The sequence below is a fragment of the Parasteatoda tepidariorum genome, chromosome 2 (genome assembly GCF_982258835.1).
Source record: "Parasteatoda tepidariorum strain Cologne lab strain chromosome 2, Ptep-v5.0, whole genome shotgun sequence".
NCBI lineage: Eukaryota > Metazoa > Arthropoda > Arachnida > Araneae > Theridiidae > Parasteatoda > Parasteatoda tepidariorum.
Window position 1 is genome coordinate 104481130 of NC_141756.1, and position 27588 is coordinate 104508717.

At 29.3% G+C, this 27588-nt stretch overlaps 3 protein-coding genes across 11 annotated transcripts in view; all 3 read left to right on the forward strand.

The window, feature by feature from the left end:
- Positions 1 to 14462, forward strand: part of LOC107442943 (FERM, ARHGEF and pleckstrin domain-containing protein 1) — a 99398-nt gene extending 84936 nt beyond the window's left edge. For 7 of the 8 annotated variants that reach the window (XM_087157935.1, XM_087157940.1, XM_087157941.1 and 4 more), the window contains 4 exons: positions 1541 to 1915; positions 3930 to 4037; positions 4455 to 4606; positions 6057 to 14462. In XM_087157935.1, the coding sequence (XP_087014061.1) occupies positions 1541 to 1915; positions 3930 to 4037; positions 4455 to 4606; positions 6057 to 6114 (693 nt within the window). In that variant the 3' untranslated portion in view covers positions 6115 to 14462. Of the gene's footprint in view, positions 1 to 1540; positions 1916 to 3929; positions 4038 to 4454; positions 4607 to 6056 lie in introns of those variants that run through there. The other variant, XM_087157937.1, reaches the window with a different exon arrangement.
- Positions 14463 to 19429: 4967 nt separating this feature from the next.
- LOC147815976 (FERM, ARHGEF and pleckstrin domain-containing protein 2-like) overlaps positions 19430 to 27588 on the forward strand; it is a 37709-nt gene continuing 29550 nt past the window's right edge. Inside the window, exon 1 of one of the 2 annotated variants that reach the window (XM_087157942.1) lies at positions 19430 to 19696. The gene's annotated coding sequence lies outside the window, so the exon portion shown is untranslated. Of the gene's footprint in view, positions 19697 to 26020; positions 26118 to 27588 lie in introns of those variants that run through there. The other variant, XM_087157943.1, reaches the window with a different exon arrangement.
- Positions 20141 to 24662, forward strand: LOC122268197 (uncharacterized). The gene is made up of 3 exons (XM_087157944.1): positions 20141 to 21658; positions 22408 to 22627; positions 24082 to 24662. The coding sequence occupies exons 1-3, from the start codon at positions 21375 to 21377 to the stop codon at positions 24511 to 24513; spliced, it is 936 nt and encodes a 311-aa protein (XP_087014070.1). The 5' UTR covers positions 20141 to 21374; the 3' UTR covers positions 24514 to 24662.

A 27588-nucleotide genomic window follows, 5' to 3' on the forward strand; every position in this document is an offset into this window, starting at 1 on the left:
TTATTATTTTAGGTATTAAGGTATGATAAGCAAAATGCAATAGGAAAACATAGTTTTAGTAAATAAGAATGCAATTTTTCATAGATTTGGATGGATCGCTATTAAAAAAATTAACATGTATTGATAAGGGTAAAATGTGACCAATTGTTTCACCAGATGAACCCAGTAATTGAACTATCTGAACCAAACTGTAACACCATCTTTATGAATCAAAATTTGTCTGTGACTCATTATTATTATTATCTTCATCATTATTATTACTATTATTTTAGGTTAAAAAAAAGGTATGATGTATAAAATATTATAGGAAAACATAGTTTATGTAAATAAAAATGCAATTTTTCATAGATTTGGATGGATCACTATTAAAAAAAATAATAAGTATTGATAAGGGTGTGTGAAATGTGACCAATAGTTTAACCAGATGAGCCTAGTAGCAGAATTTTCTGAGCCACTCTGCAGAATCAAACCATTTTGAATCATCTCTTAATAAATCAAAATTTGTGTGAGACTCAAACGCAATTTAAGTTTGGACATTGAGATTGTTAAAATAATGCTTGCCCAAACCTATAGTAAAATTCGAATTTGCTAAGTAGTAGAAAAAATAAAATACAAAAAACATTTTTAAATTTATTTGAAAATTATAGAATAATGCTTAAAAGAAAGATAGAATAAAACCATGGTTAAAGCATTTAAAGAGCTAAGAAAAAATTTAAGAAGTCAAGATTTTTACAACGAATGTGTCTAAGTTATATCCCTCCAACTAAAACATTTTTAGATTATTATTGGAAAAATTTTACTAACTCAAACATATAGCAAAATTTACTCTTGTAAACATGCAGTTGATATAAGATCCACACAAAAATTTATATATATATATATATATATATAAACAGTGTAACCTCCAGGAAAGACCACCTCTATTTGGGACCATTTTTTGGAGACATGGAGTTTTGTTGAAGAAACTTTTAGGAGAGACCATTAAAACCTCGGCAACTGGGCAAACATCTACACTAAATGCCGAAAAGGTCAAATAAGAAAACACGAAAAAATATCAATACCAACAATTTAACTGAACAAGTAAATCAATTAAAATGTATTCAAAATATTTGTGTGAGGCTTTTATTTAGAGTGTTCTTTATGACGATACAACCTAATGCTGCAGTCAGGGTGCACTAAAGTTGATGCTATCAATGATTTACTCTTAATGTTGAGTAATAAATTAGACAAAACAAGCGTCTTAAACAAACTCTTCTCTTCTTTTAAAGCTGACCAATTTTTGTGATCTGAAATTAAATACAAACCTAAACAAAAAACATAATTGTATATTTAATATTATGAAATAATTCTATCATTTACTCTAATTTTTTATTAATCTTATTTTGTTTCCTTTGAAAAGCATAAAAATACAAGAAACTCTTGCTTAGAGACTTTTTTAATAATCTACTTAGTTTTAAGTTAATTAGAAAAATATCAATTTATAAATTGTTATCACTTTGTAACTTATCTTCATAGATTTTTACGATATTTAATTTTTCAGTTCAGTGATATCCTGCTTTGCACTCTCCGTACTCACGATGGTCGACTTTCCTTCAAGGTTCAAGGCTTATTTCCTCTGAAAAGCTTGAAAATACAAGAAACTGGGGATAAGCTTGGTTTTACTCATTGTTTTATTTTATGCAGTCCTGAAAAGCATCTATACCTCGCCTCACCCTCGTCGGAAGAGCATACCAAATGGATGAGGGATTTGCAAAATGCTATTGCAAGTCAGCTGCCCTGCAAATCATCCCCCTTTTCCCTAGAGGAGGAGGAAGAGGAAATAAGAGATGTTGGCCAACATATTAACACGTCCATTCATATCTGTTGGCATCGAAACATAAGCATCAGTTGTGCTGACTTGTATCTTTCGATGAAGGTAAATTTATTCAGAACTATTTTTCTCCGTGTAGTGCAGTGTTTCCCAAAGTGTGGTACGTGTACCCCCAGGGGTACAGGAACAGTTTAGCAGGGGTACGCGTTCTTATGTGAAATATCTTGCAACAAACGAAAATTTCACAACATTTTTAATTAAAAACGAAGCTAGCCCTGAAAATTTACGATTACATATTTTTCTATTGGCTATTTTTGCAGAGTTGACAGTTATTATTTATATAATAAGTTTTTATTCAAGTTCAATACTTTCTTGAATTTGTAAAGACGAAGACTCAATTTGACAATAACATATTACGTTCAGAATGAATTAAATTAGATGAGGAAACATTAAAAATAAATCAGTAATTCTAAATTATTCATGGCAAAATAAAAAAATTTTTATATACATGACCTATATTTTAAAAGTATTCATATTTAAATAAACATATAATTAAATTTGTACAATTGAAATATGTTTATTAAATAGCAAGTTATATTGCATTCAGCTAATGGAAACATATAAATTATAAGTTACACATTTCCTCAATCCTCATTTAGTCTTTTACTTTTTCAGTCTATTTTGAAAATTAAATTATAATTTATATACATTTCTATCTATAAATTATTTTTCTGGATAAAACTTTCCAACTGAATAAAATCAAATTTTTAAAAAATCTCAACTTTAAGTTTAAAAATTATAAATTATCCTGATAAAAATTATTTTTGACTGAAATAAAGGATTTTATATTAAGGGCAAAATAAAGGATTTTTTATTAAGTATTTTAAAGTATTTAGTGTGTAGAAATATTGTTTTTTTAATACAGTAGAGCGCCGATTATCCGAACCCTTATTATCCGAACGTCCAATTATCCGAACTGAATTCATTTTTCTTTTTTTTAAAGTTTAGAATAATTTTTGACTTATCAACAATTTTTCAAAATTTCTGAGCCAGTAGATCTTCCGGCTGAAGAGATGCCAGGTTATGCAGCAGAAGAAATGGAAGGCTGCTATCGAGACACTGAAAACGTCCTAGAATTTCAAATTTTAAATGATGATGAAATTGTTTGTTGAAATTTTGAAAGAAAATCGGAACTCCACAGACGAATAGGAACAAATAGATGATTAAGTTCAAGATAGTGAACCTTCTAATCTAGAAACATGCAATTCATTAGATATTGCAATGAATTGGCTAGAACGTCAAAATGATGTTGATGTTCAGTTGATTTATTTAAAAAGAATAAGGTATATCGCTGCTCAAAAAAGAGCATCTTTGAAACAAAAGTCTTTGCTGTATTTCTTTTTCAATGGAAAATAAAGAAAAATGTGGTAAAATCAGCAACTGACAAAAAAAATTATAAACAGCTGAAGTATGATTAAAAAAAATTCAAAATTAAAAAAATTAAATAAAAATATTTAAAAATTGAATTTTTTTTTTTAAACAGAGCTATTTTCGATAGTACTGCCAGTCCTAAACCTGGAAAAAGTGTGAAGGAAAGTTAGTGCATAAGTAACAACCGTCCAATTATCCGAACTTTTCATTATCCGAACCACGTTCGGTCCCGAGCAGTTCGGATAATCGGCGCTCTACTGTAGTTCATAATTAATAAATTATATTAATTAATTCTGTTTTTCATAATGGGATTATTTATTGTAATTACCTAAAATTACTGTTATTGTTAACATTGACTACTAAAATAGTTAGTTGTAATAGAAATTGGAAAAAGAGGAAATTAAGAATATAATTAATGAAAAATGTTGAATGAATTTTAAAAAAATAAAAAACAAAACTTTTAATTATTTTACATTAAGTTCAGTTACTGATTGTTGTAATGTTAAATGTTATGTTAATAAAGTAATGTTAAATGAGTTAAAATGAAATTAAAGAAAAAAAAATTAGAAAATGTTCTTAAAATAAATACTAAAGCTCTTAAAATTCCTATTACATATTATTTTTTATCGCGTGTTATTATTTTTTATTATCATTATATTACTTTTTATTCAATTGAATTTTATTTCAGAATAGTCTTAGTGGATATCTGTTGAGGAAATTTAAGAATAGCAGTGGTTGGCAAAAAGTGTGGGTTGTGCTGGCAAACTTGTGTTTGTTTTTCTACCGGTCATATCTGGTAAGTTAATATTATGTTTAGTATTGCTGCTGTGTGTATCCTATGCATTATGAAAATTAAGATGTACCGATTAAAAAAAAGCAAAATTAATAAATAAAAATATAGATTTTCTGTTACTAATAGTTTTTTTTTCCTTCATAGTTGAAGGCCACCATCATAAGATATTTAGTTATACTCAATAATTGTGAAATTTAATGCAAAATAAAAGTTTTTTTCATCAAATTTAAAATTAAATATTTTATCACTATATTTTTAGTACTTCTTTGAGTAATCTGAATTCAATTTCATAGATTTATCAGAAAAATATATATGTTGTGCGAATACAAAATTGGATAATAATGCAATGTAAAAAGAAGAGAAAATCTGTTATAGCTAAATTACAGATATGTTGAAATGCATTAATTTTTTTTTTTGCAGGATGAAAGTCCCCTGGGTAGCCTTCCTTTAGCAGGTTACAAAATAATGACTACTTCAAGTAATGATTTGGTTTCTGGAGATTGTATATTCAAACTTATTTTCAAGAACCATGAATATTTTTTTATGGTGGAAAACAAATATGCTTTTAAAAGGTAAGTTCTCTAGGTTTTCTAATAAAAATAATCATTAATTTTAAGAACACTCTTTGCCTGTTTAAAAAAAGGGCAAGTTACATATATATCTATATTATACACGCAGTTGAACCACTATTTTATGAAGTTGCTAAATCCCGATAATAAGTTTTATATAGAAAATTTTTTAAATAGAAAATCACCTTTTGAAATACTTAAGCAATGCAAAACAGGTTTTAAAATCATAAAAACTAGTCATAATTAAAATAGCAATTGATACACCTTTATCTTGTAAACTAGTATCTACTATTTATTTTAAAAATCTTAACCATAAAAGAAATCTGCATAATAGAGCTAAACATTATCTAGTGTTACACTATCATGCTACATACTTTTTTCAATTAAAAGAAGCTAAATTTATGTATAAACTTATAGCTGCATTTATTTGCTGTATAAAATTATAACTGCAAAGTATTTTTAAACATGCATTTTAACATGCGTTCTAAAGTTTGATTGCAATTGCTACTGATAAAATCCGTTAATTTTGTTGGAGTTTTTCGTTCGAAATGAAAACAAGAAGGGAAAGGGATTTTACTGCTCTCTCTAAAAATGGCTTCAAAAATCAATTCAAGGTCATTTCCATCATAAAATATGTTAACAAGTTTGAAATGTTCTGAAATATTTTGGGAAATAGGGAAAGTGGATCTGAAAGAAAATTTCGCTAAATAGAAAATCCACTTCGCTATTTGGAAGTTATTTTACGAAGAAATTTCCAAAATTTGTTCTTGGTTCCTCCAAAAAAAATTGCATAATAGAGAAATTCCTAAAATGGAAGTTCATTAAATAGAAGTCGAACTGTGCGTATATATATATATATATATATTAAAGCCTAAAAACCTAAATCTTAGATTTCATGAGATGAGAGATGCTTTTTTAATGTTTGCTGTGATCTTTGATTCATAATAAACTGATCATCATGAAACTGAACAAGAATGGGGAGTAAGTATATATTTTCATTTCATCATGATCAATGGCTCGACATTCCAGAGTGGGCCTCGGTCTTCTCAAGAAGTTTTTTCCATGCTAACCTTTTTCCTACTAGTGTTTTCCAGTTTTTGAAACCGAAAGGTTTATTATTTCATTGCTTACATTCACAAAGCTAGTGTGGCGAATTGTGGTTTGTAGAATTGCATTATATAAATCTTTTAATGTAATGAAATTTATTCCACCAGGTTCAAAAAATATGGGAAATTCAATGTCTCTAATGAATTCTTGAAAAATATGGGAAAAACTGGGGAATTTTTTTTGCTGAGTTTTAGTGGCCACCCTGTTAATAATTCTTTTATCATATTAAAAGAATGGAAAAATATGATTTGCATTCTATAACCATAAACCATTTAAGTATGGTTAATGTTGATATAATTCTCAATAGATTTTAATGCTCATCACAGTTATTTTATTCTTTAATTAGATGGATGGAAGTGATACATAGTTGCACATTAGTAGAAGAAGAAAATACCCATTTATGAAAATGATTCATCTCAAAATATTCCTTTCTGTCACATTCCTGCATTTTCTGAAGTTTTTGCCTTTCTTCTGGGAAAGTAAAACTTGTGCACTATGTATTTGATTTATATTTTTTATATTAATTTAAGTTAATGTCATGCTTTTAGTTTATGCTTTAATAGTTTAAGTTTATGCTTTTAATATAATTATATTTTTTATATTAATTCAAGTTAACCTGCTTAGTGCAGCTGCTTGTTAAAATGGGTATCTAAATATACACTGGGGAATTTTTTTTTTATTTATCTAGATTTTTTGATTATTTATTAAAAGATTTTTTGTTAGAGATTGTGGAAATGAAATATGTTTGTTAAAATTTATCCCTTTGACCCTTTTGCGAATGGGAATGTTTCACTCATCGTTTACCTAGAAGGCAAAACCTTCTGTTTACTGCCACTCATCTACCCCCATTGTTACTTTATCATCACAATTGTACTTGTACGGGGTTGCCACTCCACAGGAAAAACCTGGGGAAAGATACAGTGAATTTAGAAATAACTTAAAATAACAAGGAAAATGCTGGGAATTTTGAGTTTTTCTTTACATGGTGCGTAGCGTTTTTAAAAAGTGCTTAAAGGTGCTCATTTTAGATTTTCATTATTTAAAAGCCCTTAAAGATGTTTTTAAAAAGTGCTTAATTTTCCCTTTTCAGAAATTAGATTTTTTTTTTGTTACCGTGTATTATGCAAAAGCGTGTTTTTCACATTGTTCTATTCAACGTTTTCATAATTCTTTTCAGCATCAATCATTTTACATGTTTGATGAAATACTTGCAAGTCCACATGTGTGTGGGCATGTGCTTACTGAGCTGGATTCAGTGAGATTCTTGCACTCTCATGTGCAACTCTGCTGCATTTTGTAAGATATTCTTAATTTCAGACTTCATTTTCCACCCTCTGATATTGAACCTAAAAATCTCGATCTTTTTAGCATGGCCAATATAATCAAGAAAAGAATTATTTGTCAGAAACTAATTATTTTATCATGATCATGTAAAGTCTTTGAAAACTATTTTGCATTTTGTTAATGTATATGGTACTTAAAAATATTTTTTGAGTGCTTAAAAAGTACTGGTGCTTATTTTTTGTTGAGAGATTTGACTACGCACTCTGCTGTAGAAATTTGAAAAAAGAAGTGAATTTTGTTTTGTAATTTCGTTTTTTTTTTTTTTTTTTTTTTTTTTTTTTTTTTAAAGTGGTGATTACTTCAAGTGCGATCTATGAGATATTTAAGGATGATATTTCTATTTCACTTACTGTAGCATTCTTTGTTTTAAGTATGTTCAGCTTCTCCTTTATTCTCTATGTTTTTTCAGCAATTATAACTAGTGTAACTAGCAGAATACATCTCATACAACTGTTGATTCTGTTTTTCCTCTTAATATATTGTGTATAATATGTACAGGGAAAAGACAGAGCATTTTTTTCAGATTTGAGTGGCAACCTTGTTGTAGTCAGTAAAGGAAAAAATTGGACTTTTTTTTGGAGTAGTATACATACACCACACTTCTTTTTTTTTTCTTTTTTTAAAGCGACAAACCAAAAAAGTATGATAAAGGCAAATTTTACTTTAAAAGAATAATAAAATTTATTATTTGTAATTTTAGAATGCCTTTTTTTTAAAAAAAAAAAAGAGTAAGTTTTAATGCTCAATGTTTTTAATTCATAATAGTTTTAGATCAATGTATAGAAAAATTTTATGATAATTGTTGTATTAAGAAGTATTTGTGATATCAATTAGTTCTCTTATACCAATATTTAATTGCATTTCATAATCAAGATTTCTTTAATCAAATAATTTTAAAATAGGACTTCGAAAATCTCAAAGCGAAAACATGCTGAATATTCTGAGGATTTTTATAATTTGCTTGATCTCAATTCACTGTTTAATTATAATTCTAAATATCTAAAATCAGATGACAGTAATGAATCATTAATTGCAAAATTACAAAATTCTGCAAGATTTGTTAATGCATTTCCTTAAAAGATTTGTTAATGCATTTCCTTAAAACATTTGTTAATGCATTTAGTTACAAGATTTGTTAATGCATTTACTTACAAGATTTGTTAATGCATTTACTTACAAGATTTGTTAATGCATTTGTTGTAAATAATATATGAGCGTATGAGCACCTGAATGAAACGCCATAAAATTTTTTTATTTAGTTTCATTTTCATGAAAGGACTGTATTCCCAAAAAAATTAAGCAATGAATCCTGCTGGTAAGGCTATATGCCTGAGCCACATATTTAATTCTTAGACAATCCCGAAGTTTGAACTATCGAGTCTTGCTAAAAGGGATAGGCAAATGTTCAAATATTTCGATTCTGTGAATCAATTATTTTAAAATCTGCATTTATTTTGCATGAAAACAATTGTGGAACACATAAATCAGAATTATCAGGGCAAAAAGTTAAAAGTCAAGATAAATCGAGATAAGAATTTTTTTTATAAGGAATAATAGGACACCTTGCTATTTTTTCTGCAAGAAAGCAAAGTAAATAAATTAAATAAAAACACTATTTGTGAAGGCAAAACAATCAGAAGGATAATGTATAGTTTGTCTACAGTGAGAACTCCCCGTGCCACAAAGTCTGAAGCCATCTGCTGCTATGGAAACAAGAATAGTGCAATTCAGGCTGGGTAGCTTTTTTTCACTTTAGGGCTAACACAGTAGATTGAAGTAAAAGATTCCCTTTCTTTCGTTGATCCAAGCCAAAATCTGTCCTAAACAACGCCCCACTCTTGGAATAACCTCATTACCATAGCCACTCATCTGGATCCACCATGGATCCAGATGAGTGGCTAGGGGAGTTCTTACTTTAGACAAACTATATATTTACTGCATAAAAGTTTTTAAATCTCTTGATAATTCAAATGTCTACATATAAAAAAGAATTCTTAGAATCAATATATAATTGAAATCCTATCATTGAATTTTCACTTCAAGGTAAAAAAATTTGAAATGTGAAACCTGAAATTTTTTTTTATACTAGCAAAATATAAAACAATTGTATACAAATTATAATCATAAATACAGTCTATCCCAGTTAATGAAATACTGAAGATTCTATTCAGCAGTATTAGCAAAAGTACCTGGACCTATAACTGCCTCAATGAGTATCAAAAATATATTTGATGGTCTATATATTTTGATCTTATATATTTATAAAATAGATATCTTGGATATATGTTTTGATCTTAGATATTTACAGTCAAAATATTTATAAATAATAGTATAAATATTTTGATCTTTTCATTTTTAGAAATATTTTTTTGAAGTTTACTTTCCAGCATTGGCATAATTGAAAACTTATTATCAAGTATGACTCATAGTTAGTTTTTCATGAATATTTGATTTTACTTAATAATTAAGTAACCTACTATGTATACTCAATTTTTTTTTACATATTTTTCTAAATTCTTGTATATTTGTTTGTATACATGTAAAAAAAAATTATATTGCATATTTTTATAGAGAAAGCTATTTTTAGATTATATTTATCTATTGTATGCTGCTTTGCTATTAAAACCAGAAATGTAAATATTAATGTAGATGTGAGGAATGTAAATGATACATATTTGTTATATTTTTTTACCTGAAATTTCTACAATTTTGTACCATGTATTCTGAATTGTATAGCACCATCCAATATCTGTACCAAGTTTCTAACTATCTGCTATGTCAGTGGTTGCCAAAAATATGAAGTTTTTGAAGTACTGTACAGTTTAATTCCTACTGTTGAGCTACCTATCTAAAGAATAAGCAACTTGAAAAAAAAACTATATTTAGTTCATTTGCTCAGTATCGGAATCAAGATTAATTAGAGCATTAACCCCTTAACGATTGGTTAATTTTCAAGAAAACGGTCATAAAAGTGCCTATTTTTTTATCCCTGAAAGTTATCTAAAAATATGTGTATGAACAATATATATATCTATTCATTTTTAATTTTTGATTTCTTTTTAGCTTGAAATTTTAAAAAAATTAAATTTTTAGGAAAAGCCAACATTCTATGACTTAATGTTGGTTTTCCAGCAAGCAAGGAAAATTTAAAAAATGTGTGTTTTAAACTTTAAAATTTTTTTTATTAAACTTACGTATAATATAAATAAAGATTTAATAATTTTTTCTTGTGTGATAAATTTAAAAACGTGAGATACAGAGGCCATCGGCACAATCTGGACAGTAGTACCGAGTTTCCTTCTTGCATCTCTTATTGTTTTCATCCCTTCTGGAGCAACAAACTTTAAAATAAGCTATCTACAGTTACCTTAAAAATATCCTGGTACTGCCATCTAGTGTGTAAAATGAGAAATAAAATATTTATTCTTATTGGCGCGTTACTACCAGGGTTGGCTTTTTGCCGGCAGAAACTGGTTTTTGCAATGCCAGTGGCAGAAACTGGTTATAACCGGTAAAAAAAAACAGCAGAAACTAAAAAAAACGCCTATATTAGATCTCGTAATTGCTGAATGACATTTTGTTTAAGTAAACTGAAAAATGTTACTGTAACAAACTTTTTAATTCATTGTTTGTAAATATACATTATTTTATTTAGATTAAATATAAAGAGTGCAGTATATCAAATATTTATATTAAATAAAGAATAAAGTTATGTAATAGTAAATATAAATACTAGATTTTAGTATATTATATTAAACTCTGAAATTCAGTAATTATTATCATTTTACTCTTAATATAACTGAATAGAACTACTTTCAAATTGTTTTTTTCTTTTCAAGACATAATTTGCATGGTAACAATCCAATTATTATAACAGTAATAGTTTTAAGAGGTAATATAATTGGTTAGATTCACTGATTCATAAATGTAAACAGCAATTTCACTGGTCACTTTGTTTAACATTTAATTGTTTTTTCTATGAATTATCCATTGTATGTCAATCTCAGTACTTACTTTTATGTCATTTTCTGAATTTCTGCCACAAATGTGGCCAAAAATGGTTTCTGCTATGCCAGTTGTAACCGGTTTCTACCAGTGGTTTTAACCATCTCAGCAGAAACTTGCCAACCTTGGTTACTTCTGAACACTCCAGTTCTGAAATATTACGGGAGCAAGAAATAGAAGGCGAAACCTCAACCCGTGATTTTCACAGGTGCGAGAAGGAAGAGGTTAATGTGATTTATTGAAGTAGCACAGTTGCACCTCTCTATGTGAATTTGTGATTGGTTTAAGATGTTTCTCATGATGAAAAAGAAATTTGTTATTCTTAAAAATTTTTAACGTAATCAGCACAGTGGTCAGCAATGTCATTTTGTACATAATCAGGGTTACCACTCCGCAGGGAGAATAGAGAAAAACCTGGAAAATACTGGGAATTTAAAAAATCATTTAAAATATGAGGGAATATGCAGAGAATTTTGAATTTTTCTTTACAACTGGGAAAAAATCAGGGAATTTTTGTCTTTTAAGAAATGCAGGCATATCTATCAAAGCGCAATCTATGGGATGTATTAAGATGATAGTTCCTAGCTAAATCCAAATGCAAAGTTAATATTAAAGTTAAACTACTTGCATAAATTGCTTCATCTTGCATATTTTAATTAGGTATTTGAATTTTTTTTTCTGCCTTTATTTAAGAGTTTTAAAATTTCTACTTTTTCTTTTATGGATAAAACTTTTTAATATTTTGAGCAGCACACCTTCAAGAAAAAGGGCCAAAAAGGTGTTTTTCTTATATGTGGTTTTAAAACCGGAAACGCTTCTGCAACCATTCAGGTACTTCTTCAAGACATTCTATCAAAACCTCTTAAAATTCCATCCCTATCACTTGGAAATGAGACAATGATTTGATCTGGTGTCCAGTCTGTCTTTCGCTGCTGGTTTCACCTGTCTTCTATAACTTGAAAAATGATTCAGCTATTTCTAAATGACACTGAAACATATTTCACTATAATTATCGACTGACATATCTTTAATAATTTTAAACAGTTAATGTGCCATTCAATTTGTTTTACATTTTTTCCTCCTCACTGAAACTATTCCATGCTTCCAATATTATTTTCCTCTCTAAATATAAGAAAAAGTTTAAAAAATAAATGCTATCTGAAAGAGTCATGGTGCGTAGCATTTTTAAAAAGTGCTTAAAGGTGCATGTTTTCTTTTTTAACAGCCCTTGAAGGTACTTTTTCTATTGGGTGTTTTTAAAAATGGCTTAATTTTCCCTTTTCAAAAATAAGATTTTTTTTCTTTACCATGACAATATTTGTCACGTATTATGCAAAAGCGTGGTTTTCACATTGTTCTATTCAACGTTTTCACAATTCATTCAAACACAATCCATTATCTGTAACGTATGAAAGCGCCAATTGTGTTACATGTTTGATGCAGGTCCGCATGCGTGTATACTAAGCTGAATTCAGTGAGATTCTTGCACTCTTGTTTGCAACTCTGCTTCATTTTGCAAGATATTCTCAAATTCAGGCACTCTGAAATTGAACCAAAAAATCTCTCTATCACTTTATGGTGGCTAATATGATCAAGAAAAGAGTTATTTGTCAGAAACTAGTTATTTTATCATGATCACGTAAAGTCTTTGAAAATTATTTTGGCATTATGTTAATGTATATATTGCTTAAAAATATTTTTATGTGCTTAAAAAGTACTTTGAAAGTGCTTATTTTTTGTTGAAAGATTTGGCTACGCACCCTGAGAGTACAGTTTAATAGTTTAATATATTTATAACATTGTACCAAAATAAAATATTCCAATTCACTCATCAATCTAGAGTCACGTTAAATGCAAGCTCGTTATAAGTAGGTTCTACTGCACTAAACAATATCAAAAATTCTATAGAATACAATGAAACTGCAAAGAAATATCTACTTTATCTATTACATTTTCTAAAACATGTACAAAAAAATATATACATTTTGATTGAAAAAAAATTGTTTGTTTAAATATTTATACTAAATGGCAACTGAGTTATCATTTGTGATTAAGCTGTTCCTCTGGATTCAGTTTGTCCTTAAAAGGAATGTGGGTGCAAGTTAGTATTAGTTCACATATACTCAGGAAAAATATTATTTAGCACTTTAAGCAAAGTACATATTCATGTTTCACCTTAAGTTTTTGGTAATTTTTGTTGCTATACCCAAATCATTTATGTTTGCTGTTGTTGATTGAACATGGCATATAACAGTTTATATTTAATTTTATTAATTACACACTGTCTTTATCCTCTCTCTTCAACTCTCCTCTTTGTGGCTCCCCATAGATAAATATTATAAAGTGCATTTAAAAAAAATGTCATTGTGCATTTAAACTGATGAGTGACTTTTGCTATTGGAATATTAGTGTTTATATGTATGTGTTAATATTTTAAGTTATAAATCTTTTTTTAATATTTAGTATTAAGTTTTATTATAAATTTTTTTATTCTTCTGATATTATGTTTGCACAGTGTCTCAAACTAGACTAAAGGTTGTTAAAAAATTTGTATCATGAAAATGGTTGGGGGGTTTTTTTATATAATTTTTGCAACTATTTTTTGAGAAAAGGCATAAATGCCCCCTCAGAGTTCTAGTTTTTAGCTTAAATTTTCTTCCACAGATGGTGCTACTGGTAGTAAACATGTAAATCAAAGAAACATCATAATTTTTTTTTAATCTTTCAAGAAATGAAATTCACTTTATAATATTTTTGAATTGTCAAACGTCAGCAATTACCACTCATTTTAATCGAAAGATTAAATTAGCATGCAACAAAACATAATAGGAAAAACGGTAGAAGAGACTTGCAGAGCTATCTCTTAGATCTAACACTAAAGGTTTTTGAGGAAAAATTTATGCCCTTTCACATAAATTGTGAGCCAAAATTGTTTGGTAAACTTTAACTCTTTCTTTGATATAAATTATTGAAAACTGCCAAACTCATTTAGGAGACCCCTGTTCATACATAATAATAGTGCATTCAGTGCAAATGTACATTTAAAAAATAATTTCAAATATAAATAGGAATTATCCAAGCGATTTGTGGATTAAGTTGAATTTATATAATTAAAGCACTCTTGAGAAATTATTGCATAATAAAAATAAGTCTCTTAAAAATATAATAAATATAAGTAAGATATAAATTAATAGACTAAATATATATTATTTTATGTATGAACCCATGTTTAATATTACTGAGTTTATATTTCAGATTTAAATTATTGCAAATGTGAGAGGATATGGAATGAGCACGTTTCAAATAATCATAATTTATGCATTTAAATGTTACTCTATTTTTGTAGCTAACTATATATATCTTTACTAAAAAAAATATTTAATAAAAAATTATTTAATAAAAACTGTTTTGCTGCCTTTTTTATGTACAAAATAATATAGATATTAATACCCTGTACAGTTGTATACCTTTACATGTTCTATGCTGCAAGTAAGTATAATGCTAGTATTTCTATGCTGCAAGTAAGTATGCTGCAATGGCTGTTTAGTGTTTTCTTGAAGCATCACCCACACTTGCAAAAATAGTGTGTGTCCCAAAATTATGCTGCCGAGGACATGTACAAATTCTGACCAGGCATATAAATATTCAAACAGAGATACATTAAAATGCAAATTGAGTTTTATGAATTTTTTATTAAAATGTCGGATGGGACAAGTAAACAGCTCAGGAAAAAAAAATCTGTGATATTTAACTAGACCTAAATATTATTAACATGGTGCGCAGCGTTTTTAAAAAGTGCTTAGAGGTGCTTATTTTTGTTTTTTAAAAGCCCTTAAAGATGCTTTTTCCATTGGGTGTTTTCAAAAAGTGCTTAAATTTTCATTTTCGAAATTTCTCTTAAATTTCCCTTCCGTGTCGATTTTCACCACGTATAATGCTAAAGCGTGCTTTTCACATTGTTCTATTCATCGTTGTAACAATTCATTCAATCACAATCCATTTCGGCGTACCATCTGTCCATAGCGTATGAAAGCGCCAATCATTTTACAGGTTTGATGAATTACTTGCGAGTCCGCGTGTGCTTCTACTGAGCTGAGTTTGATGAGATTCTAGCACTCTCATGTGCAACTCTGCTGCATTTTTCAAGATATTCTAAATTTCAGGCTTCATTTTCAACCCTCTGATATCGAATCGAAAAATCTCTCGGTCATTTTATGATGGTTAACATAATCAAGAAAGAGAGTTCTTTGTCAGAAACTAGTTATTTTATCATGATCATGAAAATTAAATTGAATTGAAATTAATTTTAAAATTATTTTGCATTTTGTTGATGTATATAGTGTTTAAAAATATTTTTTGAGTGCTTCAAAGGTGCTTATTTTATGTTGTAAGATTTGGCTACACACCCTGTATTAAAAATGCCCGGTGGCTGACTGAGAGTTCGACCCTCGGGCCGGGCAAGGTTGTCTCAGACTTTCATCCCTTCAGTGTGTCGATAAAATGAATACCAAGCACGCTCGTGGACTGGGGAGTTCCGCATACAGCTGACCACCCCAGTGTGTGTATAATTTTTGAATAATATAAGGTACATTCATATGATCAATGTGTAATTGTTTGGGCATGTGAAGGCTTCATTTGGGCAGGTGTTCTACAGACTATTTTGAGATCTTACCTAGACCTGATGCGCATTCTAATATGTGTTTCAAAAGCTGACGTAATTGCGCCCTAATTCTTATAAAGAGTTTCTTTAATGGATATTCTGGTTTCCTCTATTTTGCCGTGCGAAGACAACGTCAGTGTTTCCTGAAAGATTTGCACTTGTGTTGTATTTTCAATTGCACTTCTCACTAAGAATTGTAGCCAGGTAGAACAAAGTGGAGGGGTCCTTTCTTTCCAAGAATAGCAAGGTGAGTAATAAGCGATTTTTTTTTCACCTTTTCAGAGGTCCAACAGATTTTCAGATCCAACAGATTTTCACAAATTATTATTTATTCATTTTTATTGAGTCCTTTAATTAAAAAATTTGTTTAAAATATGTCATTACGGAACAACCAGTATGGATATACAGTCTGCTTCAAAATATCGCGGCCGAAATGAAAGCAAGAAGCAGATATAAATTTTTAATCAAAAATCACAATGGAACATGGGATCGCAATTAGTGGCGTGCAGAAGCTTGCATAAGACTTCTGAAACGAGTGTAACTAACATTGGGGGGAGCAAAATAAGAACACTACTTAATTAACAAAATCAGAAAAATATGTATTTACCAGGATCATTTTTAAAGTAAAAACTGATTGCGCACCCTGTCCACGCATTCTGTCAAGTGACGTCAGTTCCAGGTCGGCCACCGTTGTCAAGTCTCTCACTACGCCGCCATTAAGTTTCTCCCCTTGCCGGTGTGTTGGTTGTATGGTTATACTGCTTCGTTTGTCACTATGTCAATCAGTAATCCCGCTGAGCGTGAAGTGCATTCGGTTTTTAAATGCAAAATAAAAAAGTTAGTCCTGCTGAAATTCACCGGTAGCTTGTTAAAGTTTATGGTGGAGGTGTAATGAATGACAAATGTTCGCGATGAAAAACAAGCTGGGCGGCCTACTGACCTGAATGGGAAGTACTGGATCATCCACCACACAGCCCTGACTTAGCACCATCGCTCTTTCATCTACTTCCAAAAGTTAAGGAATTTCTTGGTGAAAAGCGCTTGGAAAATGATGGTATGTTGAATGAAACTTACTAATTGGTTGAATGGTTCGGCGGAAGCGTTCTTTAATGATGGCATTCAAAAGATGTTGCCACGACTTGACAAATATTTCAGTGTTACTGGTGACATCTTGAAAACGGAATAAATGTTCAAATTTTAGTTGATACAATTTGCGTTCAAAAATAAAGCTTCTCTTATTCGCGATCGTAACACTCGAATACGCCATCTGGGGAGAGACCGGTTTCATGCCTTTAGCCCTTCTCCCTTCCCTCTCCTCCTCTTTTCAGTTGTATAGGAATGTACTACGATATTTTCCCTTTTCTTAATATTTTTCCTTTTTATTTAATAAGAATATTTTTTAAAATTTCCATAATACTTTTCTTTAGAACTATGTTTAATGTAGTTTTCAGTTCCATGTAGTTTTTCAAAATAAAAGATTTCACTCTATATGAAAATCAAGAGAGAAACTAACGTACTTCCTTCCTCTATGACTTTCCACACGCTAATGGGGAAAGCATGTGAAGTGTTGCCATAGGAAAAGAGTTCTGCTCTACGCCACCTGCAGCCCATTTCGATCGCCAATCTCATTACAAAACGGTTCTTACTTAAAAAAAATGACCCTCGTATAAGATTCTAAGATCACTTTAAATTCCCTTTTTATGTAAATGCTCATAAAGTCATTCTACAGTTAAAAAAAATAATAATTTCCAACAAAATATTCTTATTTTTTTAAAAAAATATAACAGCATTTTATTTTAATGATTGATGCTTCTTAGTCTTACCACAAGCCAAATGTTAAAAAAAAAAAAAAAAAAAAAACTAACATAACAGTAATATAGATTTAAAGTGTTATAGTCATTCATTGCTTCTTTTGGCTGCTTTCAACATGGCCCGCTCTCCCTGCATGTGGCAAAAGCTATCAGGATTCGCTTTGTTACAAATTAACGTTTTCTACAACGGCAATAAAGAATACTACATTTTTTCTTTAGAGCTACCTACTAGAGAACCCTGCCTGATGAAAATGCACTCTTCAATTATTTGGTGGTCACTACTAACAGAATTTATCTTTAATCGAATTTTCGCCCACTTGTAGACTTGCTAGAATACGTAGGTTTAAACTCAAGCATTGTGCTGAATATCAATTCAATAGTTTCATCAATCGCTACAATTATTATGGATGGGTGATCGTGTAAAGCTAAGGGTGGTGGCGCTAGTGGTAAAATTGCTCTTTCAGGACTTCCGGGTTACTGCTTCCGATATATTTTTACGCCGCAGATTGAAAAAACGCGCCATCATATTATTGCATCATATCTTTTGCAGTATTTCACATGTACCGAGTTCTTTCTTTCAGCCTTTAAACTTCAGCATTATAATATTAATATTATAATCATTAGAATATTTTCTAATTAGGCTATCTTAAAAAGATATTTTTGGCGGCATTTTATTCAAATGTAGCCAAATAAGGGATAAAATACAAAATATGGCAAACCTTAAGAATTATTCACAATGAGATATTAACTTTCCAAAATTTTTTTTGGCCTTACGACCTCTGAGAATCAATACATTTCTGAAAGCTCTTATGAATGGTACAATTATGTTTAGATTTGAACCCAAATTACAATAACAAAACTGCATAGAATATTAGGCTTGTTCACACATCGCCTCGTAGTCATAACATAAGCGGAGGGATACACCGGAAATTTTCTAAATTTCTTCCGGTTTAAGGACGCTTGTTATTGTTTACATTAGACCACCCATCCATTAAACTGTGAAAGTAAACAAAAATCCTACACCATTTTTCCGGGTAGTCAGAGCCCTCAAATCTCTACTGGATCGGTGCCCGATAACAATGCACATCTCAATTATTTCGTGGTTACTTCTAACAGAATTTATCGCCAATCAAAATTCCGTCCACTTGTAGACTAGCTAGAGGAATGAAGTTTAAACTGTAGCATTGTGCTGAATATTAATTCAAGATTCAATAGTTTTATAATCGCTGCAATTATTATTAAACTGTAAAAGTGATTTTTTTTGTGACTATTTTTTTCTTCGAATTTATTTGAATAAATTAAATAGTAAGAAAAATGAAATACATCGAAAATAATTTTATTTGGTATTTGAAAGTCAAGAAGAAGATCGCTGATGCACTGACCTATGCTGGTCAGGTGTCTACTAATACCATCGGCAACTGGTTGCCTATAAACAAGATAACGTGTCAATATTCTGGATGGTTGACTAAGGTCGAGCTAAGTTTCTCAACATAAGTTAGAATGCTAAATAAAGTGAAGTTAATTTAATACAACGATGTATCACGCATCGAATTAGTTAAATAATTCTTCCCTGTCTACTTCTTTTATTTTACTAAGATTTATTATTTGTTTATGTATTTTGTTTTAAACGGGATTATTTTTATATTGTATTTCTGGCAACTTCTTGGTGCCTGTCTTTGTGTTAAGAAATAAATCAAATCCTTCTTTGTGAAGGAATATGGAATGTGCCACTTAAGAAAATTCGTATTTCACTGGCTAGACTTACTTGAAATAGAATGGAGAGAACAATTGTTGACTTAAACAAATGCCCCGTTTCAACAGCCAATCAGGATCGAAGCACACGCTGATGTCACTTGCAAGTATCTAATTTGAGTTACTTCCGGATTTTAAGAAAAAGCTGCTGGTTACGCCTTATAGCTTTCATACTCTCAGTACAAAAAAGTTCCTCTTGAAAAAGAAATACTAGCTTATAACTCTAAATATTCAAAAAAATTAGAGTTAAGAGAGCTGTAATCAAGAAACATCAGTTACCATTTAACTCTCATCATTCAACATTTTGAAAGGATAAATAAATACTAATGGTGAAGTAAAGTATTATTAAACAACGTAGCTTTAAGAGAAAAAATCGTTAAGGTTTTTTATCACGAGAAAATAGCTGAATTTACGGTAAATATTTTTAAAGTCTACTATTACATTGATTAAAGTTTAATCTATATTATTAAAGTTTTCAAATATCAATACTTGGTGAAAATTTAGATGACTAATCATACAGAAGGATTTTCATATTAGTTCACTGCTGTCTTATAGATCTCGCCTAAAGGTTTCTCCCCTACCTGAATGATTGATGAGGTGGGCGGAGGAGCTCTATTGAAAAACCGCACCTGTTCCCTTAGATGATTACTCGCCAAATCTTTATGATGCCAATGACGATAAAGGGTCTCAAATGGAAAACCGATTTACCTCCGTTTTGAGAGACATAGTTGATTAATTCTTCCTTTAGTGGGAGAGTGAAACTTGCGGAATTTTTCGGATGCGCAAGGGATTTTTAGGGATTTGAGTTAAAACATTACACGACATTTCCGAGTGTTTTTTTGTGAGTACCGTTCAAATGACAAGGGGGGGGGGCTCCGATGCTAACTTTTTGAAGATTATCTATACATATCGTGTGTCTTCGTGCATTTTTTATACTTAAATTTAAAGGGCATACTGCATTGCATTATCCGATTGAAAATGCTGGGAATAATCAAACTGTAGCATTTGCTTTTTTATTTTTTGAAACCTCAAAATGATAGTAAAAAAAAATCAGTATACCACAATGATAGTTATTTATGGAATTCAAGTGAAGATGCTACCGTTCATAAAAGGTGCTTTATGAATAGTAACATGATATTACCATGAAAGATGCTTTATGATTAAAATTTTCTTACTATGTAATAGTCAAAATACTCATAAACATTAAAAGACTCGATTAAAAATTTTTTTTTACAAAATAATAAAAAAAAGCTAATCGTGGCACTTCAGTTTTATAAAGCAATGCTTTCAATTTTTTTTTAATGAATGCTTTTGTTGCTGTTGATTCATTTGTCTTCGTCGTAAAGTGTAGGCGAAAAATTACAAAGGTAGCATATTAATAATCTTTTGACGTAGATTGGAGAATGGTGTCCGTTTTAATTTTTTTTTCTGACGCTCTAATTATAAGCAAAAATATATTTAGGTATTTTTTAACTTTAAAAAATACTCGAATAGTTACTAAAAATTCGTTTAGATTATCAGGAAAAAACTTGTGAATTTTTTTTAAAAGCGTTATTCGAAAGTTTTTTTTTATAAAATTGTATCAATAATTCTTACTCAAAAGTATACCAATAATTAATTTTGTAATTTCAATAATGACTAATTGTTTTTCTTAATTTAAATCTAAATAAGTGCACATTTGAAGATTGGTTGGAAGCGGCATGTTTATAAAATTTTAATACAGGAAAAACAACGGTGTTTCATTTTGTACTTCGTAATCATAAATTATTAAAATGCTAAATATAATATTTTCACTTATTTTGACTTAAATTATTCTAAAATAATGAGAAAAATTTAAAAATTCCAGTTAAAAAATTAACGATTTAAAATATTGTAGTGTAAAATAAGTGAAAGAGTAAGAGTGCATCAGTACAGGAATAAAAAGTATTAAAAATTAACAAAACAAAAAAATTTTCTTTTATGAGCACCTATTATATTGGGTATGGGTTGATAAGGAGTTGAATTTCCAGTTTTGTTTGTAAAAGAGGGAAGAGATAACACCACTATCTTTATCACTTTTTAAGGTTGGCTCCAAGATTTACATGCAAACAAAATGGCTCAGTTTGAGTATGTTGAATCAATTCGAGGTGGTAAATTAGTTTTACTTAATGATTTCTTATTTAGAATAAGGAGGAAACATAGAACGAAAATATATTATAAATGTATTTCAGATGATTGTAAAGCTTCCTTAATTCTAGAAAATGATCATATAGTAAGTCATAAAGCTCAGCATACCCATGCGCCTGATAAGGGTAAAATTGTAAGAAAAAGTTTTTACAATGAACTGAAAAAAAGATGTAGGACAGAATTCTCAACACCAGTGCCCAGTATATATAGGTAAGTTAAATTAGTTTCATTTTTTTTCTTCTTTTTCTTTACTTAGTTTAATTCTCTAATTTTGAAAAAAAAAATTATACATATCTGTAAAAAGTATTTTATGGAATTAGAATTACTGAATTATTATTGAATTTATTACTTTTAAGTTAAGGGTCTAAAAATACCTCCAAACTTTCAAAGTAATTATCTAAATACAAAATATTTTTTGTATATAAAATTACATTATAATTAATTTTCCTATCATGTAGTTAGATGAAAGAACTCTCAATCTCTCTCTCTCTCTCTCTCTCTCTATATATATATATATATATATGTCTCTGTGTGTGTGTTTTTTAACAGTGACAGTGTTGGCTCTTTTTGAAGATGGATCTCCTTAATTTTTTCTTCAGACTTCAAAAAAAAGGAAATGGATAACATGCATATTAGTATAAATAATTTTATGTTACTAATTAGCATCTTTATAAATGAGAATTTATTGAAATTATTTAAGATTTAATCTCTCATGACGATCAGATAATAATAATGATATGTTTATTACAAAAACAGAGAATCCAATACTTTTCATTAGAAATAAAGATTTGAAAACAGTGAAAGACTGCGCAAGTAAAGAAAAAAATCTTTAAATATAGAATAGACAGAACATTAATTCATCAAGTTATGAGCTGTGGTCTCAGGCATACTTATAATCTCAAGCAAAAGAAAAATAAAACTATTATATGATGAATTTTAATTTATTCTTAATTTTTCAGAGACACAGTAGCAAAATTTGCTTCAACCCTAGAGTTGGCGTCATACCTGCCAAGTAAAAATGCAGCAATGGCACCCATGTACCGGGCTAGGTCAGATGCTTTGCCTCCAATGCCAACAACTCTGGAAGAAATTATACTGATAGATGACTGGAGAAAAACAAAAAATGGAGAAGACTTCCTTTTAATTGATGAAAGATATGGAGAAAACAACAGAATACTGGTATGTATAATTTTCTTTGCACGAGACAAACCTCATATTATTTATATTTATTCTCTATTTCACAGCTCTGTTAAGTAATCTTATTGTTTTTATAAAATATACTCGAAATTTCATACACTTTTAACAATATTCTTTAAAAAATGGAGATGTAAGAGATGTTATTCAATGAGTTAGTTGGCATCTTTTTGTTTCCCAAAATATATTTTTCAATTTTCATAAAAAAGATTATGCATGTTTTAAATTGTTTTATTTTACATATTTAAATAATTACAATTCTGACAGCCCCACTGTTTAAAATGGAATTTACAAAGAAAAAAACATTTTTGCTTGTGAATGCATAGTTCATGTTTGCTTATGTTAGTGAAAAATAGCTATACCTCCTCTGTTTGCTCAATAGTAATTAATTGTAGAAAAAGCGAATTTTAATTTGTTTTCTTTTTTATATGAATAAGAATATGACACATGAATTGATATCAGAGTATACAGCATGTCTCTCTGCCCTGGTCATAACTTTGATTAAATGCTTGCTGTTAGCACATCCATTGGGTCAATCCAATTCATCATCACTAGATGTTGATACCATGGTGTATCGCATCATAGCCGTATAACATCTCTATTTTGTATTTGCATAATATCTAACTCCTTAATTCATATAAAACAAGTGATAAATAGTGTAACCCAAATGCAATTTTTCATGAATTAATATCTTTCTCATTTGCCAAATCAATATTAAAAACTGTTGCAGAATTTGACTTTTAAAAAAATGAGTAATACAAAACTTTGTCACCTTTAGAAAAGTTTATTTTTATTTTACTTTCTTTCAAATAAATTTTTAAATATTATTTTTAAATAATATAATTATTTCAGAGAACAATTTTTCATGAAAAGAAAAAGCAAGTGATACTTTAAATTAAAGTAAAAATTAAAGTTAAACAATATAATTTATTATATGAACATAATATGCTTATAAGTGTTTTCTGAATACCTATTGAAAGGTAAGAATGACATTTTAAAAATTTTCTTATTAATACTATGGAAATATTAAGGAGATGAAATTTAAAAATATATGAAATATTAAATATGCAAATACAAACAATTAAAAAAATTAGTTTTTGAAAAATAGTAATTAATATATCCCCCTTTTCAAAAAATTGCTTTGATAACAAGTGCATAGGGCAACATATAATATAGGACCTCTCTTGGTTTAAAATAAACTTTGATCGCAAATTTATTAAACCTTTGAAAAATGTTCACATTAAGAGTATATAGGTAACAGATCCTTATCGAAGCATCTACTTTTTAAATTTTTTAGCCACAAATAACAAAATCATAGTTTTTTCATTTTTCGAAAAATTATTGATATTATTTGCTGTAATAAAATTTTTTTAATATTCCTATTATTATTAAAATATTACTTGCTAATTGGAATAAAGACAATTGTATTTATTTTTCAGGCATTTTGCACAATGGAGGCTCTAAATATTTTGTGTGCCTGTAATAAGATTTTTATGGATGGGACATTTAAAATGGCCCCAAGACTTTTTACACAAATCTATACCATTCATGGGGCATATGAGGGGAAAATATTTCCATTACTTTACAGCCTTTTACCAGATAAACAGAAATGTACATATAAGAGACTGTTTTCTGAAATAAAACTTAAGGCTGAGAGTAATGGATTGGTATTTTGCCCCTCATATGCAATGATGGATTTTGAAGTAGGGGCCATGAATGCCTTAAAAGAAGAGGTTCCATCTGTAAAGATTAAAGGATGTCATTTCCACTACTCGCAATCAATTTGGCGAAAAGTAAGTTTTAATTTTTCACTACTTTTCGCAGTCACAGAACAAATATGTATTTGGCAGTCACCCCGCCAGGTGACTTAATCAAAAATGCTAAGCCAATGGATCAATAAATTCGACTGTAAAACACCACATTGTTTCTGGTTTCATTGAATCTTGCATTATTAAAAACAAGTTATGATTCATACATAAATGGCTGATATAATAAGGTTAAGAAACACAAACAAGTGTTGCACTAAACATAATTAAATGTAAGTTTTACAGATGCAAAACATATATGCTTACACTACAACATGAATGCATTTCAATTATAAGTATCTTATTTAGTGAAACGTAAAGAAAGCACCATTAAGAAAAAATCTATATAATATTAATTTAAATATAAGTAATATTAGTAAGATAGATGGTAAAAAATTCTTGAAACTTTTAGAGTTGTTTAAAAAATTTCTTTTCAGGTACAAGAGTTGGGACTGGTATCTCATTACATCAACACAGCAGAAATCAGGCAATTTATTCGTCGATTAATGGCAATGCCTTTTGTACCCCTGGGCCAGGTTGATGAGGCATTTTTTATATCAGTTGCAGAGGTAACGTGGACAGCTCCCATTACAGATTTGATTTCATATTTCACTGATACTTGGTTAGAAGAAGAGGCTTTGTTCACTGTGTGAGTTTTAACTTTAAATTACTATGGTGTTGTAAAGGAATTTCATCCAAAAACACAGGCTTTTATTTTTATAAATTATGTGCATATAATTATAAATGGTACTTACGAAAATTATGTTACAAGCATAATGTTATTGTGTAGAATTTATAAGAACATTATATTATGTTCTAATAAATTATGCCTGGTATTTAAGATTTTAGAAATCAACTACTAATTATTCAGTAGTTAATTTCTACTAATTTTTTACACATAGAATTTTATTAAGTTCTAAAAAAGTGAAGTTTCAAAATTACGACAATATACTGGCAGTATTACACTTCTGATGAAGTTAAATTTAGATTTTTCCCTTCCTGTCAGTAACATTAATGAATTTACTAATTTCAGTTATTTAACTATGTTTTAAAACTTAACACTAAGTTAGGAATACAATTATTTTTAAAAAGACATTGTAGCCAAGTCACAATGTGTTTATAAATATCAGTGCACTTTAAGAAATATCGGTTTTAATAGAAGTGCATAAAAAAAAACATTGATAGAGATTTAAGTTTATACTGAAACTTTTAATTTAGTGTAATAAACCAAATATTTATCGGTATAATGGTATATGATTTGATTAAAAATATTTTTTTTAAATGGCTGGTCCTAAATTTTTATATCTTTCAATATATATATATTTTTTACAGGGATATTTGGAACCATTTTTCCACAGATGACAACATTCGGACAAATAACAACGTTGAAGGATGGCATTCCAAGCTACAAAAAAGTGGAATGTCACCAAAACCTAATGTTTACATATTTGTGAATAAAATGAAAGAAATTGAAGAAGAAAATATTGCTGAAAGAAGAATGTTGCTCTGCGGTTCAGAGAATCCTCCACAGCAGAAAGCTGTTTATAAGAAAGTTAATGACAGATTATATTCTTTGAAACAAAGATTACTAAACCAAACAATATCTTTAAGAGCATACATGGATGCTACGACATATATTGTGAAGAAATAATAAAAAAATTGATAACCATGTAATTATTATTTTTTATTAAAATAGAAATTAAGACTGGCACCTATAATAAATCACTAGCAATTATATCAACAATTTCAGTTAAATTAATTTTTTTTATAATCCATTTTATAACAATACTAGCAATGTATAATATGCTCTATATACATTTTATCAGATGATTTGGTTATTAATAATAAAAAATTTGATTTAAAAATTAAAAACAATCATAGTTTAAAATAAATATATTTTTTTATTATTTTTAAAAAATCAAGAAATTCGCAAACACTGGGAATCATATAATTCCAATAAAAATTACAGATATAGAGTAATTAATTGATAATAATTCATAAATTAGATAAATTTTTACAGGCCATAACCACGAAAACTGCATTGTTGTCACAAGTGATACTACATTCTATAGTATTACAGCAAAAATCTACATAAATGGGTGGTTTATTTTTTGTGAATAGATGTTAGATGTAACACAACTCTAATAGCAAACATAACTTCAACTAGAAATTTTTCGCAAATTATTTTTCATGCAAAATGATTTTGTGTGTTCTTGTATCAAATATAGTTTCAAATCAAATATAGTTCTTGTTCAAATATAGTTTGTGGAAATTCAAAAGCTATAAAAATCTGATTAACATTAATAAACAAAACAAAACAAAGAAATTTCAACAGACAACAACACACTAAAGAATACCAGTGAGCTGCAACGCACAACACGCTTATAGCTTACATATTTATAAATGTTTTTTTTTTTTTTAACTACAAAACTCGGACTTTTTTTTAATCTAAGAGTTTAGAAAAATTAAGAATGGCGCATTTCTAAGAATGAAAATTACAAACCATTACGCAAGCAATTTGTAAACAGTTAAACCATGTACTACTCCATTCGTAGCATGAACTGCTCAAACATGCGGGAAGTAGCATTCTCACTGCCTGCAATTCTTTCACTTACAATTGAGAACCTGATTGTAAACTGATGTGAGGAAAATATTCATCTGCGTTAAGAAACGTTCATTTAGAAAACACATATGCGAAACACATGAGTCCCGGAGAGGACTGATCGTTAAGACACGGTTCCCATCAGATCACCGAAGTCTAGCATCACTGGCTGCGGTCAGTGTGCTGGTGGGTGACCACTTGGATCAGTCTGCGTAGGGACCTAGGGTGTGCGGTATTGGTCCTCGTTGAACTGTGCTACCGTAAAGTCCTCGACTTCGCGTGCAGGTCGTCGGGCTACCGAAGGGGGGGTGCCATCCCCTCTGCAGAGGATCAAAATTGTGATGGCATGTCTTCGGATCTTCCTCAGGGATGTTTCCCAGACCGTCGCCAATAGCCCATTGCGCAGCTCTAGTGCGACCTAAATGAACAACAACAGCGAAACCCATGAGTATTCCCCGATAGGCCATTATTTTTTTAATCGTTCAATGAAAGTCGTCAAGCCAAATTTACCAAATATTCTGAACTTAAAGGGGGGGAAA